Source organism: Nilaparvata lugens, chromosome 12, assembly GCF_014356525.2.
Source record: "Nilaparvata lugens isolate BPH chromosome 12, ASM1435652v1, whole genome shotgun sequence".
In the NCBI taxonomy this organism is placed as follows: Eukaryota; Metazoa; Arthropoda; class Insecta; order Hemiptera; family Delphacidae; genus Nilaparvata; species Nilaparvata lugens.
In genome coordinates this window covers 6,010,957-6,030,788 of record NC_052515.1, presented here as the reverse complement: position 1 = coordinate 6,030,788, position 19,832 = coordinate 6,010,957, and the positions used below count along the sequence as shown (strand labels likewise).

At 34.2% G+C, this 19,832-nt stretch overlaps 1 protein-coding gene and 1 long non-coding RNA gene across 4 annotated transcripts in view; one reads left to right on the top strand and one right to left on the bottom strand.

Annotated features, from left to right (window-relative positions):
* LOC111049518 (vacuolar protein sorting-associated protein 13D) overlaps positions 1–19,832 on the bottom strand; it is a 119,369-nt gene that overhangs the window by 27,473 nt on the left and 72,064 nt on the right. For all 3 annotated transcript variants that reach the window (XM_039438804.1, XM_039438806.1, XM_039438805.1), the window contains exons 32-38: positions 19,038–19,235; positions 17,823–18,008; positions 12,980–13,195; positions 6,158–6,382; positions 4,941–5,264; positions 3,118–3,317; positions 647–839 (exon numbers count right to left, since the gene is read on the bottom strand). In XM_039438804.1, the coding sequence (XP_039294738.1) occupies positions 647–839; positions 3,118–3,317; positions 4,941–5,264; positions 6,158–6,382; positions 12,980–13,195; positions 17,823–18,008; positions 19,038–19,235 (1,542 nt within the window). The remainder of the gene's footprint in view (positions 1–646; positions 840–3,117; positions 3,318–4,940; positions 5,265–6,157; positions 6,383–12,979; positions 13,196–17,822; positions 18,009–19,037; positions 19,236–19,832) is intronic.
* On the top strand, positions 14,493–17,982 carry LOC120353801. The gene is made up of 3 exons (XR_005572610.1): positions 14,493–14,753; positions 17,066–17,150; positions 17,848–17,982. It is a non-coding gene; the product is annotated as an uncharacterized LOC120353801 (long non-coding RNA).

Sequence of the window (19,832 nt, the reverse complement as noted above, 5' to 3'; positions counted from 1 at the left end):
AAAGATAACAAGTTAGAGTTTTATGAGAGATGTTCAAAAATGATGTTTTATTTTATTTACACTTCGGCGAAGTGGAAATCCTATGGGACTCTCCAAGATCCAAGCTAATAATAATTATAATAACATCGAGGTACCCTTTTTATATTCAATTGCATGACATGTTTCAGCTCATCAAAGTCAATCAAAAATACAAATCTAAAACAGTCTTTAGTGATATTCTTTATTCATTCGTACAATAAGTACATCATCAACATGATAGGGAGAAAAAAGTAAGCTAACTTTCTGCATATAGTCCTCTCCCAAATTTGGATAAGGTTACACATAGTCCGGTTACACTTATACTCATTTATTCCATCCATCAATACAATTACAAATAATAAATATATGACTGGGAGAGAGTTTATTATGTTATATATTTGTGTTGAACCTGTATTATATTAATATGTTTGTGTTTTATTTTATTCATTTATTTATCCAAATAAATTCTCGATATTTGACCTTGTGCTTTCATTAAGAATAGAAATCTAGCCTTATAATATCAATAGCTGTAGGATAATTTCCTAAAAAGCAACTGTATTAAATGGATAAATAAAAAATAAAATATCTGTACATTTCAAAAATACGATAGATTGCAGCAACAACTTACCATAATTCGCTCGGAATTGGAAGACGGCGGACTGGAGCCTTCATGCTGCAGATGTCCGTCACCCGTCATCCGCCACAGCTGCGACCGGGCACCCTGCTCCTTGCGACTCAGAATCACTCGGTCCGACCCTTCCGGAACGTCCAGAACTAGTTGCTGGCACGAGATGTCCAACTGGTCCACTACGTCACCAACACTGAAAATAAATAATCATATAAATCGATTTTTTTAGATTGATTTTTCTGTCTCTACCACAGTCGAATAACAGGAAAATTTTTATATTTTAGACATCAGGTTTGAAGTTTTCATATGATGTAAAATACAAACAGATTGACTAGTCAATGAATCAAAACAATGATTCTGTATTGATACGAAGATTTTTCACTACATATAAAAAATACAAAACCTTTGACTAGTCAATGAATCAAAACAATAATTCTTTATTGATACAACAAATTGTCACTATAGATATAAAATACAACAGTTTGGCTAGTGAATGAATCAAAACAATGATTCTGTATTGATACAAATAAATTGTCACTGTAGATAAATCAGTCACGAGAAAAGGGTTCAAATTATAGCGGCTTCGGGGGGGGGGGATGGAAGAGACAGAGTACTACTCATGTGTTCTGTTTCTGTTCAGTAAGCATTCTTTTTTATTTAGGTATTCTTACAGGGCTACTTAGCCCAAGTTTCATAGAATAACGTACTAGTACCTTTCATTTTTTCGAAGACTTTCTTCGAAAAATAATAAAGGGTACTACAGTCCGTACAAACCTTAGTTTGGCCAATAATAATTTCTTACGAGTATAGGAACACACTTCCGTTTTTTCGCTTATTCTATCAAAATGACCTACGCTCTCTTTCACGCTCTCGTACAGTATTTTTTAATAAATCTTTTGTTGTTAAAGCCTCAAGAGAGTGGAATGATTTGCCTGGTCATATAGTTCTTTATGGTTCGTTTAAACTTTTCAAAAAGAAGTTGTACCAGCATCTTGGTGATTATACAGTTTGAGGGGGGATGACTTGAATCGTTGTAGGTGTGAGCTTGTCAATTATTTGATTGTAAATTGGAACGTACATAGACCGTTAACATAAACTTCAGTTTGAGAATATGTTTTTGTTATTCTCAGTTATTATTAATTTTTCTTTCATTAGTATTATTATTTTTTAATCTTTTTTATTTCATCTATATCTGTCTGCTTGGAAATCAAAAATTCTATATAATGTATTCATGAATTTTCATTAATTCAATAACATTTATAAATCATATTTATTGAATTGGCTCAGAAGCAGGTGTAAACAAGAACTGAATTGATTCATATTCATATCATTTCTTCAATTTCTCTTCTCTCTTACTTTTCTCCTTATTTCATTCTCTACTCTCTCTTTTTCATAACATGATCTTTATTATCTACTTATAATTATCTTAATTTATATTATCTAATTTAATTCTATTTTAACTTCCAACAGTTAACTGTTTTTATTTGTAATACTTATATTCTTGTTCATTTGAATACTGTTGTATCTTGTTTACTTGTTTTGTATTGTACTGTTGTTTAGTGCAACGGGTCTATCGAGACCTAGCACGTCATAATAAAAATCAATCAATCAATCTCTCTATATTTCTTCCGTGGAATCTGGCAGCAATGTACTCTATAACAACAGTGCTGCAATTTGGAGTTTGCACATACTATAGTGTAATAGCACAGCTTATGTATTATGTAAGGTTGCTTATTTTGTATGCTGTAGTATTACACTAATATTATTATAATAGTATTACACAAATAATATTATCATTTTCCTACTCCCACTGGTAAACAAGTTTATAAAAACTGTTACCCTCTAGTTTAATCACTTGTATGTGATTTGGTAGTTCTATTTTAGTAAATTTCAATTGGAATATGAAAAAACTTGTGCGTGTATAATGAAGTGATAATTATGAGAGATGAATGGACCTATTTTTTATATTCATATAGCTTTTATCAGCAAAGAGATCCTGGTGGATGTTCTGCCTTGCCATATTACCCAATGTTATTTCCTATTCACACTCGAATTTATAGATTATATATTGGGTTCTTCAAGTTTTATCACTAAAAATGTACACTTCCACTTCCTGTGTTTCTATCCTGTGAAGTTTAACATTGAGAAAACTTATTTCTAAACAAGAATACACATTAATAAAGAAGACAAGTATAAAATTCCGATGATAACATTGTATCTGAAAATTTCACATTACAAATTTTTCCATGACAACCAAAATATGGGCCTATTTGATATACTGTATAACAGTCGTGAGGCTCATTGACGGCTCAAATTATATACTCAGGTGAGGTGGAACTTCCATTGAAGACTCCACACCAATAAAATCCATGAGGATATTATGATTAATGGTCCTACAAGGTTCCAAACCACCGGGAAGTTATTTTCCAACTTATAAACAATATGAAATTGCTACTTTGAAGTGAACTGACTTCTTGAAGGTGCCCGTGAAGGCGATATAGATGAAGTTCTCGTAGGTGAGCCCCGTGCCCTCTCCGATGGTGTTGACGTTATACTGGGCGGACACGCCCCCAGGGGCCACCAGGGTGAGGACGGGAGGGTGAGTGGGCTCGTCCCAGGCGTAGGGCATCGACGAACGGGCACGCACTGCGCTCACGTGATTTTGTTTGCCCTAAAACACACCAAACATCAGTTTAACATTTATAAGATGCAGAACAGATGCGAATAATTTAACAGATACAGGAAACAGATGTAGGCCTACTACAGAAAACATTTATAAAGCAGATACAAAATAATACAGATTGACTATTCAATGAAGACGAAGATTGATTAGGGCGGAGGGCGGAGTTAGGACTCTTGGTCCTCTCTGCCACACAAACCTAGAAGAATGTGGGAGGAAGAGAAGAAAAAAGAGAAAAAAGACAAACAAAAATTATCAATTTACTTATAGCTGAACAATAGTAGCTTGAACTACTGATATTTGAAGAATTGAAATAAAGCCTATAACCATCCTTGGTAAATAATAATCGATATATGCCAAATTTCAAGTTAATCAGTTCAGTCGTTTAGACGTGATGGTGTGTCATTCGTGAATTTACATCCTGTAATTGTATAAGCCAATTCATTCCTTTATTATATTATATACTAGCAGGTGACCCAAGCTCCGCAAGGGTCTAATGAAAAAACTTGACAAACTTCGAACTTGACCTACTGAAATTTGAAGAATTGAAAAAAGCCTATAACCATCCTCGGTAAATAATAATCTATATATAAATTTCAAGTTAATCAGTTCAGTAGTTCAGACGTGATAGTGCGTTATTCGTGAAATTCCTATCCCGTACGTGTGTATAAGCCAATTCTTTCCTTATATAGATTACCTATATTATAAAATCACTTCACTTGTATGGGCTACTTTATCCTATTATATTGAGCGAGCAATTTTTGTATATCAATTTATATATCTGGTTATCTGGTTATTTTCATATCTGGTTATTTATGTTCAACGGTTCTCGAAAACGGCTCTAACGATTTTCACAAATTTGGAACATAGTAGGTTTATGATATAAACATTTGATTGCACTAGGTCTCTCATCCCTGGGAAAACTCGCCGAAGGACATGAAAAGGATAACAATTATTCATCCTTGGAAAAACAGGAGATAATTTCGTCGTCTGTCGATAACAGAAGATGTGAGTGCCTGTGTGGGAGAGAGACAGAATTATTTCCAGCTGTGTAATCAATCAGCGAGAAATTTTATCTAGCTAGACAATTTAATCGACTTGATCAACATAATCTGATTTGTTGACATGACATGATAATCCTTCTAAACTAGAGTATATCATAATTTTCAAAGTTGATCATTATTTTACAATTTTAAGTGATTAGTGAGTGTTATTTTGTTATTCAATTTGGTTTGTAAATAATCTAAATTGGAACTTTCTTGTTTTCAAATGTTTGAACTGAAAATTGAACCTGAATTCAAGTGTATGGAACATAACCTACTATCTGGACTATTTATAGTGTATAAATCGAAATTCGGGGAAGAAATAGTTTCGGGCTGTGCCTGTTAGTCCTTCCCCAATCATTTTAAATAATTTTATTCGGTTTATCAAAAGTCAATAAATAAATAACGAGCGAAGCTCGATGTCCCGATATTTAAAATAACAATATAAAACATGTCCCTTTTTATTTAAAGCTTTAAAACATTTCAACGACAAGTTTCGGTCAACTTTGGACATTTTCAAGTAAAAATGGTTAGTTTTTTATTACCTATATTATATATATTATTAGATTACCTGGAAAAACTGGACCGGGACCAACGAGAAATTATCGATACGAATGGGCGCAGGCATATTGTGGGCATCGGTGATGACTATGAAGAATGTGGCGCCTTGCAGCACAATCTCGACACGCAGAAAGTGTATGGCGCCGGCCTGGTCGCGCACCGCAAGGTGCAGAGAATCGTTGGCGTCGATTCGGAAGCCACCCGACCAACAGCAGTGCGCCACGTCCATCAGGCGCAGGCACAGCAGTTGGGCGCGATCCAGGCGCGGCCAGTGGAACGCCAGGAAGCAGTCGGGAACGGCTTGCAGGTAGGTGGCTTGTGCGCCAGGGTCGTTCTGCCACAGAAAACACAAACAGAAAATCTATAGTATTTTGGGAGTGTTTACACATTGACAGGAATTAAATATAATATAATTGTATTTTGAAATTAATTAATCTGATAGATTCAAAATTGTAGTAGATACATTTTTTTGGACTCAAAATAGTGTGCGAATTAAGTTATTATTTTCACATAACCTCTAGACTGTGTATTCCAAATTAAGATTTAAAACAGTTTTGGGCGAATGCCTGTTGCTTTTACCTGGATTGTATTTGTATATGAATAAATAATAGGTTGTCGTGGAAGTGTTCACACACTGGGAGGAAATATCTTAGGTTCTAATGGTACTAATGCAGATGATACTAAACCATTTATGGGGGTGTTCACAAATAGATGGAGAATGAATATCATAAGTTTTTATAAGAGTGTTCGCACATAGACGGAGAATAAATATCTTAAATTCTTATGCGAGTGTTCACACATTGACAGGAATTGAATACCATAGGTTCTTATGGGTGTTAGCACATTGAAGAAAAATGAATGCCATTGATTCTTATGGAAGTGTTCGCACATTGATGGAGAATGAATACTATAGGTACATATGAGAGTGTTCACAAATGGAAAAAATGAATATAGGCTAGGCCACGATCTATGGATGTGGTATGGATGCCGGTGAAAAAGTAGCTAGTGTGGTAGGGATTTACGGCACGGAATGTCTCTCTCACACATCTTCTACTTTCACTCTGCATTCATGAGGCCAGTGAAGAGAATGTTTGAAGTGAGAGAGTACCGGAGGGGAGAGCAAACTCTTCCCCTACCCTAAAAAAAATCTAAAAATAGGATAAACTAGGAATTTCGAATTTAGATAAGTTGAAAACCAAATTAAATTAATAGTAGTTTTAAACTCACGACAGTGGTGGCAAAGCAGTGCTGCGCGAACTGGATGCGATGTGACGATTTGTTGTGAATCTGGTAGTGGGCGGAGAGCGTGACAATGTGGGTGGCGTGGTAGCGACCACGACCGGGTCGGATGTCGATGCCGATCATGTAGAACAGGTCGGGTCGGTTGTCACGCAGCGACACACGCAGCCGACGCACCTGTACGCCGGGGTGCAGCTGGAAGTTGTTGCACCACTGCAAACAGACCAAATCAATTACTTTTCAACAAATAAATTACCACATAGCAGTCACATATTTATAAATAAAAGCTATTGGGCCACATGAATAAAGTTGAGCATTTGCTTATACTTCTAAAATATAGAGCATTTGATTCATTTTCTATGAATAAACGTGAGCAAAACCTTTTGCTCATGCTCATCAAAAAAAAAAAAATAAAAAAAATAGTTTGAGCATTTGCTCAAAAGTAAAAGCTTATACTCAAAATTGTATGAATAAAGAAGAGCATTTGCTCAACTTTTGAAGCAAATGGTTCAAAAAAGGTGAGTCTAGTCTAGAGCAGCTTTTCACCTTTTGCTCATAGTAAAATGGCTCAACTAATTCGTATGAGGAAGAGGAAACTATAACAGATACGATCACAACCAATAGTTCAGAACTATAAAACTCTTTTTAGATTCAAACATGATATATATCATCATTATTCCTACAAAAGAATAAATACAAAAGATAGCCATCACAAAATAGGAAATAGGCATTTAAGAAGATGAGAGTGTAGACGATTATAAGAAGGCTATTGATATTATAAGATTATGCTGAAGACTAGCAGGAACCCGTGCTTCGCAAGGATCTATTTTCAAACTTGATAATCTGAAAATTTGACGTAATGAAATCTTGAAGAATTGAAAATAGGCCTATAACCATCCTTGGTTAATTAAGAATCTAGCCTATATGCAAAATTCCAAGTTAATTAGTCCTATGGTTCAGACGTGATGATGCGACAAACATAATTTTCCTATCCCGTACGTGTGTATAAGCCAACTCTTTATTTTATTATAGATATGGTTAACAACTGCAAGAGATAGGAGTGTGGAACAGGATAGTTGTGAAACTATGCTAGCGCCAGAAGTGTCTCAAACATAAAAGTAGGTACTACATGAACTTTTTGAATGTAATTTGAAAACAAAATGTTAAAACAACAGAACTGAACGTTTTCAACCTTATCATTCTACCTCCATTAGAGAGGCTTTTGTTTGAGCCGAATGAAATCTTCTATCTTCTATATATATATATATATATATATATATATATATATATATATATATATATATATATATATATAAATGAATGTCTGTTGGTGTGTTTGTTCCCTATGACTTGAAAAATACTTGACATAACGGCATGAAACTTTGGGAATATGTTGTGTGAATATTGGGGATGGTTTCTGACCAGAAATTTTAATAGGGTGGCTGATGATGATTATTTATTAATCCAATATTTTACAGACCTATGTTTTCGAAATTTCGAAATTGTCGGCCTAGCGGCTACCGAAGAACGGAAAGATGATCATGATTCAAGATCATATTGGGATAATAAACCTATGATTTAGCATCTAAAGTTACCAGCTGTAATAAACACGTCACCCTATGATAAATTGTATAGGCTACTGGTATTACAACGGTAGTTTGGAGTTGAAGTGTAGTTGATTGATACCAGCTGTAGATAATGGTTCCTTAGAAGACCTATACAAATAATTATCACTCCCCTATCAATGAGTAACCGGAAAATGTTGGAAAAAAATTATTCACATCATGGAAGAGAGTTGTTAATATTGCATTCATTAATGTGTGCCGAGAACTATTTTTAATTCAGGCCTTTTCCCAAGTTATAATAGTAAATTTAATAAGCAATAGACTAGAGCCATTATTGTGAGTTAGCGAAATAAATTATTTTCTCTCTCTATTATGAACGGCCATGACTTCGAGTTTCCCATGATAGATATTTAAAAATTGTGGCTCCGAGTCGTCGAGGAATGTAGATTATGGAATTATCTCTAAAACTTAGCCTTCGTGGCGCGACATAGAGTGCGATAAGTTGGAAAACAGCAAGCATTGAAATTATAACAAACTACCGATTTTGCAGTTACTATTTGGTCCAAAGGCTCTAGAAGCCACGCGACGATTGGTCAAATTGATTCCTTTCGCCCAATAGGAGACCTGTTTCTAAATACAGTAGTGGGGATTCCCCAGTCGAGAGACCAGATTACGTTCCGGAGGACACTTTGCTAGGAGCACTACGAGAGTAAAGATGTAGTCATTATGTTTCGCCCTTTTGGGCAGGTTTACTAGTTTATTTTATTAGTTAATGTAGGAGCTAGTTTTATTTTTATTAAAGTTTAAATTTTCTAATAGTGCCATGTCCTGAAAGGTTTAATTGTGTTTCTTCTTCATGTACGAATAATTGTTTCTTCAAATAACCGCTAAGGTACGTAAAATAAGGTTAAAATATAATTTAGGGAATTTAATTAATTGAAACTTCAATCAAAGAGTATTTTATCAACAAAGCCTGTTATTTTTCAAGTTAATAATATTGATTGAGAATAATCCTTTTGGTTTTATTAGTGATGGAAGATAATTATAAATTTTTTTTCTAAAGAAGTATAGAAAGTTTTCCGTTACGTTACATTTGAGTTATTGTTTCTGGAAATATATTATCGTAGAGTATTGCTGAAAGACAGGAAGATAGCCTTTAAATTGGAATGAAATTTTTAAGATTATGTTCATATTGAGTTTAAGACTCAATTTTATATTTTTCTGACTGTGTTTTCTCATGGCGTTAAGGCTTTTAACTGAACGCGAATTATTAAATTATAACAGAACTTTTGAATTATTTGTGAAGAAAGATCCATTAATTCTGATACAAAGAATCAGTAGTTTAAAGATAAAAATCTATATAAAATGAGGATTCAAATAGAATGAGAGAATTTAATTAATTGTATATTAATGACACTCTGGCAAGTAAATTTGTTTTAGATCTGTTAAATTTTGAGAATGAAATCAGAACGTCAAGATAAAATCTAAATTAAATAATTGAATAAACTCCTGTTTTAGCTTTTGATGAATTGTAGGAAGAGTTAGAAATTAATGCTGTAATACATTTATTTACAGCGGTTCATGTGTGTCCCCAAACCAACTTCTTGTACTACCACCCCTTTGGTTCCGCAACTTTATGTAACACCGCTTCGAGACACCCGTCCAGACGACAGGTCTAGGGACGTAAGAGGACGTCGCCGTCAAGCCAAATTCAACCGGTAAAAGCTCACCGCCAAAAACAAGGTACTGTAACCCCGACGATAAAGCAACGTACAGACCAACGAAAGTGCAGTGTAGTGAAACAAAGGTTCATTCGAGAATGTCAATCAAAAGTGGGGATTCAAAATTATTATGAAATGGGTTATATGGGTTATATGGGTTACTATCGACGAAACTTGGGTTCAACGGGTTTTTCTTTCTTGAGTAATTTCATGTTGAAATTAATTGGTTATTTTATGACTGATCTTGTTTGGTTTTGTGACGTATTGCTATCTAAACGGGGATAGTAATGCGCCACCGAATCAGATGAAGAATGTCAACAAAGTAACATGATCTTGTTGTTTCTGTTGTTCGATTTTAGTTGCCAATGTTTATTGAAGTTGTTTGTATTTTTTGTTTAATTATTTCAAAGTGTAGTGTTAGTTTATAGTAGAAACCTAGTAAATCAGGCATGGCAAGATTATTTGAAGTTTTCTTGACTCTAGCCCGTTCACCTGCATGAATTAGGTATAGACTCAGGTATTTTCCAGATGTGTCGGCCTATTTCTAAATTCTAAATTTTATTCAAAATTATCTTCTTTGGCACAAATGGCAGAATAATTTATATATATTTTTTTAATTTAGCTTAGCTTATATTCATCCTAAAATGGAAGATGGAAAGAATATGTAATTCTGTGTGTTTCATTGTACATCGCATATTTCCTGGACCATCTATTGACAATCAACAACTATGAAAACATTGAATTCATCTTTGAAACACTGATTCCTATCTATTTTTTTTTTAATTCAACACTTTACTGTTAGATATTACTAACAATTGATTGAGAAGAATATGTTTTGGGAATAATGAATGCTGCATGACTGAGCACATAGGAAGTCCGTATTCAGATGTAAATGAAAATATTGATTGTCAGATACATTTCATGATTCACCAAATAACCTAAAGTAAAGTGTGACATGAGATACATTGACTTTTTGGCGTTACGATGTTCGCCAGGTAAGCTAGTTGTAAATAAAACTTTATTATTAATAGTCAACGCTGAAAAAAGACAGGCTCAATCACCAGTAATACTATAAATTCTATGAAGAACCAGTAAGCCATTAATTTTGAGTAGTTCAATCACTTCCATTATGGACACTGAATACATTATGGACAATCAATACGTATGAAATTTATTAGCTACAAAATAAACTTTGATTGAAGTGACCCCGACTACTACAATATGAATAACCATTTAGATCAAATATAAGAAATTACTCACATCTCTCATCTCTCATCAACTCTTACTTTTTGTTCACAAAATATTAACATAAAAATATAAGTTACAGTATATTGAATGAACTCACGGCTAGTACCGTACTCAAGTTTGTCTTTTTCTGGCCGTGCTACAAATAAATGTAGGTTTATGTTTGACATCTCGTTTTTGTAATCTTGTTATCTATTAAGAAATTTTTCAATGTGATTTTTGTTTGCAATAAAATTTGAATTTGAAAAATGAATTATCAAAAAACTCCTAACCAAAGAAATTCTCTGTGCTCTGTTCTAATCGGATCAAAAAGGTTTGTTGATGGTAAAAAATAATTAAAGTTCATCAGGAATTAAAGGCATCAAGAGCTGCCCTGTGGCAATCAAGTTTCTTGGTATCTGGATTGACAGACACCTGACATGGAATCATCATATTAACTATGTAATAAGGAACGTCTCAAAAGGTCTTTATCTTATTAGAAGGTTGAGAACATGTGTAGGAGTTGAAATATTGCTCAAGGTTTATTTTGCTCATGTAAAGAGCCTTTTTGGTTACGGTGTTATGATCTGGGGGAATAATCCTGAGACGATTAAAATTGTCAGGTTGCAAAAAAGAAAATGAGGCTCATATGCAATGCAGAATACCGAGAAAGCTGCAAACCTTTGTTTAAAAAATGAGAGTGATGACATTCCCAGCTATCTATATTTATTTCACAGTTGTATATGTACACTTTAACATTGAAAAAAGACAGGCTCAATCACCAGTAATACTATAAATTCTATGAAGAACCAGTAATCCATTAATTTTGAGTAGTTCAATCACTTCCATTATGGACACTGAATACATTATGGACAATCAATACGTATGAAATTTATTAGCTACAAAATAATAAACTTTGATTGAAGTGACCCCGACTACTACAATATGAATAACCATTTAGATCAAATATAAGAAATTACTCACATCTCTTCAACTCTTACTTTTTGTTCACAAAATATTAACACGAAAAATAACTCACGGCTAGTACCGTACTCAAGTTTGTCTTTTTCTGGCCGTGCTACAAATAAATGTAGGTTTATGTTTGACATCTCGTTTTTGTAATCTTGTTATCTATTAAGAAATTTTTCAATGTGATTTTTGTTTGCAACAAAATTTGAATTTGAAAAATGAATTATCAAAAAACTCCTAACCAAAGAAAATCTCTGTGCTCTGTTCTAATCGGATCAAAAAGGTTTGTTGATGGTAAAAAATAATTGAAATGAAATGAAATGAAAATGAAATGAAAAAATTCTTTATTAGGCGGAGTTAGGACTTTTAAGTCCTCTCTACCACTCAACCTCAAAATAATTAAAGTTCATCAGGAATTAAAGGCATCAAGAGCTGCCCTGTGGCAATCAAGTTTCTTGGTATCTGGATGGACAGACACCTGACATGGAATCATCATATTAACTATGTAATAAGGAACGTCTCAAAAGGTCTTTATCTTATTAGAAGGTTGAGAACATGTGTAGGAGTTGAAATATTGCTCAAGGTTTATTTTGCTCATGTAAAGAGCCTTTTTGGTTACGGTGTTATGATCTGGGGGAATAATCCTGAGACGATTAAAATTGTCAGGTTGCAAAAAAGATAATGAGGCTCATATGCAATGCAGAATACCGAGAAATCTGCAAACCTTTGTTTAAAAAATGAGAGTGATGACATTCCCAGCTCTCTATATTTATTTCACAGTTGTATATGTACACTTTAACATTGAAAAATTTGATGTGAATAGACACCACCATAATTATGCAACAAGAAATGAAAAAAGCTTAAGAGTTCATAGGTATCAGCACAGTACATCTCAAAAACTAAATCCCTATATGGCTGTGAAACTTTATAATTATTTGCCTGCCACTATAAGATCTTTATATAATAGCGCTTTTAAGTTGAAAGTAAAGGAAGCTTTAATAGGAGAAACCCCATATAAGATAGCCGACTATTATTCTATAAACTGGAAAATGTATATATAATTGATATTATAAATGATATATAAGTAGTTAATAAGTGATTGGAAAAGATAATTGTTACCTGATATAGAGTGTAATGGATGTATTTAAACTTTGTAAAATTGACTATGTGTGCTTGTTGTTGCAGGCTCATGTTTGCCTTGTATTATTTACTAGAGTTACCAACCATGACTATAATGTGGAAACATTCTGTGACAATTAAGATATTTATTTCTTAAAATTAAAAGTCATGATAATTTCACGGAATTTCGAGAAGAAGAAGAAGAGGCATACCTGTGAGACTGCATCCTTGTGCACGCGTGTGCCGATGCGCGCCACCACTGTTGGACTGGCCTCCTGGTCGGCGAACGAGAACATGAGCGGTGCCACCATGCGAGCCAACTCGTGCTCCTCGTATTGGCCGGCCGTCTCCTCGACCACGCCCTCTTGTCTGAACACCAATGGCAGCGCTGTCTTGTTCACCAGCCAGAATGGCGCCGATACTGTCACCTAAAAGCACACACATCGCTCAATTCAATTTTATAATTGTATCCTAAACATATGATGATCAGACAAAGGATGAGTCAAAAAAAGAGCAACCTTGGGTAGGTTATCAACACATATCACAATCAAAATGATAAAATACTGTAATTATACTGTAATTAAAATACTCACATGAAATATAATCATTTTTTTAAAAGGCAGTCAGTCATAAGTACCTATGTGCAAGGGAACAATAAATTACTCCTGCAGAAATTAATCCATAGAATAGTATGGCGTTTCAAGCAACAGTCTTAAACAATCCTCTGAATTTTCATGAGTGCGCTAAGTCTCCAATATCCTGAGGGAGCCTATTATGTATTTTTGGGCCCATATATATGGGAGATTTTTTAAACATGGCGCACCATGAGTACAGTGGGTGAGGCAATTACACCGGCAAAAGGAAGAGTTTTAAGTGATGAACCGTTCAACTTGAAAAAAAATTATGGGTTTTATTCAGTTTGAAATGTAGTTTTTATTGGTAATTTTTGAAAATTATATCAGTTGAATGGTGGCCATAAGCAGCAATACACTGATGTAGCGTCGCATTTTTGAAGTTTTAAAACGCATTCTGGCACTGCGATTGGTAAGGCCTGGATCTCTTCTCTGATTCACTCCTTTAGTTCTTCCAAGGTGTGTGAACGATCTTTAAGAACTTTATTTTTTTAGTAACCCCATAAAAAAGATCGCATATCCTTGAATCGGGTAAGCGTGCTGGCCATAGTTCTTTGAATGAAAGTGGCTACATTAATAATTATTCGGCTCATTTTTCTTTAAAATCACATGCTTTACAGTTAATCGAAGAAAACAAAAACATCAAATCGTAAACCCCTAAATTTTCACTTATATATTATTATATCAAGAGAACTGTTAGTTTTATTGAAAAAATGAATAGAAATAATATTGTAGTCCATAATGTAAGAAATCGAATGACATATAATAGTACCGTTTCCTATCAATGGTTGTAAAGATAATTGATTTTCCGTGATTACTTCCACTTTCATGTTTTAGGGGGCGGGGGGGAAGCTCCAGGGGATTTCTTGGGACTTTTGGGAGAATGATCCTCTGGGAGTGTTCTATCGATGTTGAGAAATTCAGCTTTTATTTAATTTTCGGATCGAAACTGCTTTTTTGGACTTTCATTGACTGGGCTATTATTAAAGTTGGCCAAACTGATAAACCTCTACCTTGCTTGTTATCTTTTCTGTTATCTTTCAATTTCAAAAATATACAGAATCGGTTCTATCTCGGACTCAATCATGTTGATTTTTGATTCAGTTCGGCTCTGAATTAATCCCATTTCAACCAGAAATATTGATTGTTTAATCTAATCTGCCACTGTTACTTCACATTTCTAAACTCTCAACTCTCTCCAGTCTTGCATTGAAGTTGAGTGAATAAGTTTCTGTTAACGCCAATTTTAATTATAATCTATTTGGTATCCATAGATTACTATATACATAATTTATCTAAGATCGAAATTACTCTGGTGGATAAAATGGTGTGGAACAAAATTCTTGTCACTTGGGTAAGAAAATATTTAAGAATTAAATTAAAAGTAGGTATCACCTTGACAATTAGTAATAAACTATTATCATTATTCATTTTAACTTAGCAAAGTCGGGTTTTCATTTGTACCAGTATGGTTTTTTAAAGTAAGTTTTTTCATCAAATAGGTTATAGAATAGTAAAGTGTATGAATTGATTGTCAAAACTTATTTCAAGTTGCGTAAGTTGAACAGTTTTGCAATAACGGATTTCGATAATCAAAATGGCTGCCACCTTACAGGTTGAATGCATGCAAAATTGTGCTACTTTGAACTTGATTTATTTTAAAAACAATAGTGACCGCCATTTAATTTTTGTGATTTTGTGCTCTAAATAACATAGGCTTACTAAATCGATCCCAACCAAAAATGTAATGACAGGTATTTCGGCACTGGACCTAGGAATTACACCTATATACACACGTATTCAAGTAGGCTAGTCTACTTTTTATTTTATTTTTTTTCTAATTTAATTAAAATGATTGTTTATTAGAAGCCTATAATAACAATAGAATGTTTGTAGAACTTGAATTCACAAAAATCTTCTGTTCATACCGGTAATTCGTTTTTGAAAAAATCTGGTGTGGTACACTCACACAACTTTCCTTGCTCATATTCGAAACTACGATCAGACTTTTGTATATGTGTATATATAATTGTTTTCAGAGTACTTTTTCCTTTGTGTAAATTGTGAAATTCAATGATTTTTTTAGTCGTCATTTTTTTAAAGTCGTCAAAACAGCTGTTCTACAGATGAAATATCTCGACTATGTGTTCTTTTTATGAACTGCTCTACCTACCTACCTCATGCACGAGAAGGAGGTTACAAAGTCCATTTCTCAAGGATGGGGTGGACCCCCCATTAGTTTCCCAGAAAGGAGACTCATGCCAGTTAATAGAGCTGATAAATAACTATACAGAGTATGAATTTGAACTTAGCAAAGTCGGGTTTTCATTTGTACCGGTATGGTTTTTTAAAGTATGCTTTTCATCAAATAGCTTATAGAAAATAGGTTATAGAATAGTAAAGTGCATGAATTGATTGTCAAAACTTATTTCAAGTTGCGTAAGTTGAACAGTTTTGCAATAACGGATTTCGATAATCAAAATGGCTGCCACCTTACAGGTTGAATGCATGCAAAATTGTGCTACTTTGAACTTGATTTATTTTAAAAACAATAGTGCCCGCCGTTTAATTTTTGTGCTCAAAATAACATAGGCTTACTAAATCGATCCCAACCAAAAATGTAATGACAGGTATTTCGGCACTGGACCTAGGAATTACACCTATATACACGTATTCAAGTAGGCTAGTCTACTTTTTATTTTATTTTTTTTCTAATTTAATTAAAATGATTGTTTATTAGAAGCCTATAATAACAATAGAATGTTTGTAGAACTTGAATTCACAAAAATCTTCTGTTCATACCGGTAATTCGTTTTTGAAAAAAATACAAATCACAAACATCACTAATTTATTAATGATCATTATTTGTTCATATAAGGATCTAGTGGTTTCCATCTTCATTAATACCTATAATGGTTCCATCGTTAAATCAAATATGATTTATTTAGTTTATCAATTTCATAAATAACAATTTTTTTCTTTTAATGAGCTTAGGCTATAAGCTTATATTTTTAACAAGCTGTAAGTTCAGTTGAAAATTTTAGATAGGGATATTTCAGGTATTTATGGCATTTAGGGTTTTATCAGGTTTTGCAGTTATAAGTTGATTTTAAGTTAGGATGAGTCACAGGTAAGCCGCACATCTGGGAATTGATCTAGTTTATCAACTAAAGCTAATACGCTACATTTTCCACAACTCTTTGAAAAGCGTGCTGCTATATTAGGACTACTGTCTGTATTATTTATTAAGAACGCCTTGAAAACGCTTTTGTCAAGTCTAGTTTTTATGTTGGCATCTTACAATTTCTTTGCGCATCTCCAAAACATGAATTGTCTACGATAAAGAATAAAGGGTATTGATCAATTCTTTAAGGCTCAACTCACACTTACGCGACTCAGTCGAGAAGAGACTCGATATAGTCGAGAGCATGTATTTTAAAATGACGACGTCGCGAAGACTAGAATCGATTGGTATGAGTGTCACCATTTGGAAACACATGCTCTCGACTAGAGACGAGTCTCTTCTCGACCTGAGTCACGTAAGTGTGAGTTGAGTCTTAGAAAATATAAAGTTGCCCAGATAGGGTATTAATTACTTTAAAAAAATATATCAAGTAGCCCTACACATCAAATATATACTTTAACATTTATGTATTATTTTTTCAGGTGAACTCAATATAAATATAATCACTAAAATACAAGAGCTCGATAGTGAATCTAAGTTTTTCAAAGACGTCATCACTAAAATGAGGTAAGCACCTACAGTTAAATTCACGCCATAAAGTTGGTAAAAGTGATAGGTTGGCAATTTTGATCAGCGCATCAGCCACTTAGCAACTAATAGCAACTACTCACTACCCATAAACCACCTAGCATTGCATATACTAAAGAAAAAATTGAAACCTACAGTTTGAGAAAAATTATTATTATCTTCAAGTAAATCTTCAGTATTATATTTAACATCTTCCTCTCTGTACACTGATTGGCTTTCTCTGATAAACAATAGCGACTGAAGGAGAATGTTCTTTCAAAAGAATATTGTAACGTGTGATGAAACATGAATCCACCACTATGAGCCAGAGTTGAAACGACAGACAGTCAAATCTGATCACGGCACGTTCTTCTTCCGTGGTGCAATTCTCAAGCGGACTCACCATTGATAACTAAGTCTATTTGCGATTATGTTTATGAAATACGATAGAACAAATGATCAGATGTCATCGCAAAGTTGCCAACTTCATGTCCTAAAAGTTTCATATGGATCAATTTAGCCGTTTTTGAAAATTAGTAATTTGTCTCGTTACTTATTGAATGACCTTCGTACATAATGAATTCCTGCAAATATGTACACAAACCAGCAAACTTAATTCAAACATGATTGTCAAATATTTATGATGTTAACACAGATTGAAAAAGCACTTACCCTCAATCCATGTGTGATACTATAGGTTACAGCCGCCAATAAACTCAACCGCCGTTTGGAAAGATCTTGCAGCCGAAGTCTGGCTGTGAAGTTGGATTGCGCATTTTGCCCGGGGAGCATCAGGGCTGACAGACCAGGGTAGTTCTCCACATGTAGCAGCAACTCAACGGCGAGTTTTGTATCAACCTTCAAGAAAATATAGTCACTTTCATTCATTTCACGTTTCTCAAATAAGGACAGAAATGTCTTTTAAAATACGATTTTTGAACTTAATATTTGTTGCCATTCTTATAAATTCCATTTGATTGAGCATAAATTGACAAACCTAATATGATGTGAACATGTGTTTGTCAAGCTCCATTCAATCTGGTAGAATTTATAAAAAAACGCATGTCCAAAAATCGATGTGTGTGTAACTTTCTTAACTGCTATTGCAAATCATCGACACTTCATTGCCCAACCCTGTAAGCAAACGTTTAAAACAATACATTGAGTGATATAAGTGATGTACTGTAATATTGATGTAGAAGTAGAGAAAGTGACTCAAATGATTTTCGATCAACGGTCGGAAAGGATGAAACGAAACTATTAAACGTTCTTAAACTCTAGCTGGAACTAAATTGAAACAAAATTATACAAAAACTAAACTCCATCTAGTTTCAGTTTAGTTATTATTTTATAAAATATTATACAACAGAATTCATAACATGAGGTCATATAAACAAAATTTCATATTGTAAACAACCAAATGTAGGTCATTTAAACTTGATCAGTACAGACTCTTAGCTGAAACCATGTAGGAAAGATAGCATAAGAAGATATCCCATGGTATAGGTCGTTTATGTTCCAAAATTCATGCCGATTTTTGTTAACTAGAGCCGATCACTGACAACTACTGTCTATTAGTACTGTTTTGGCCGTATGAGAGTGTAAGAACGACACACTATGAGAGACTACCAGCGTCGCATAGCTTCACCAAAAATAACAACTAGGTTTTATTAAATAGTAAAATTTGAAACCTAAACGCCCTATACCATGGGATATCTTCTTGTGCTACCTTTTCTCTATGATTTAAACTTATTCAACACAGGCTCTTAGCTGAAACTAAACAAAACTGAACTGGAAATTAACTGAAACTGAACTGATACTAAGCTTGAACTAAACTAAAACTAAACCGAAACTAAACTGAACATTAGTAGCAATAGTGTAGAATACCTCGTGCAACGCGGCACTATCGCCGGGCCGAATTCGACCGGAACAGACGCCCTTGACTGAGAAGTGCAGTTCGTTGGGCAGCAGGTTGACGATTGTCATTGGACTGATGAGAGTGATAGAGTGCGCTGGCTGCACAAACACATCGTTGAACACCGGCCGCTCAACCGGGTAGCCTTCCCGGCGGATCACTGCGCACAACTGCAACAAAACAAAGCAATTCACTCAACTATTTTCAAGTATTTGGTCACACAATTGGACAATCTTTTATAAAGTGAAGAAAACATAAACTAATTCCTGGATTAGTTTAATGAATCAAAATTCGCGGGAGGAACAGATTTGGACAGTGCCTGTTGGTCCTCTTCCAAATTATTTTGAAAAATAATTGTGTAGACAGGCTATCAATAAAATAATTATGAATAAATTATGATTTTTTCAATTCAATTCAAGTTCATTTTATTTTCAGAAAGTACATTTTACAATATATTCCCCTGAAAATTACTCCCCTAATATGGAAGAAGTCCGTGTTTAGAGGAGGAGTCAATACAACAATAGGTACCCAGAGTACAAGAACCAATTACGCAGGACCTGATACCCCACCCCAACCGCCTCAAGTCTAGGCACCCACCAATGCAGACAGCTCCTCAGTTAATTGCTGAAGATTATACAGCTGATAAAGAGTGGAATGCATCTTGGGATAACTTTATTGGGCAGAACTCCTTTCTAATAAGAGACCCAACAGTACAGGTAAATGGTATGACTCTTCCTCGGAAACAATGGTCTCTTATCAATCGTTTC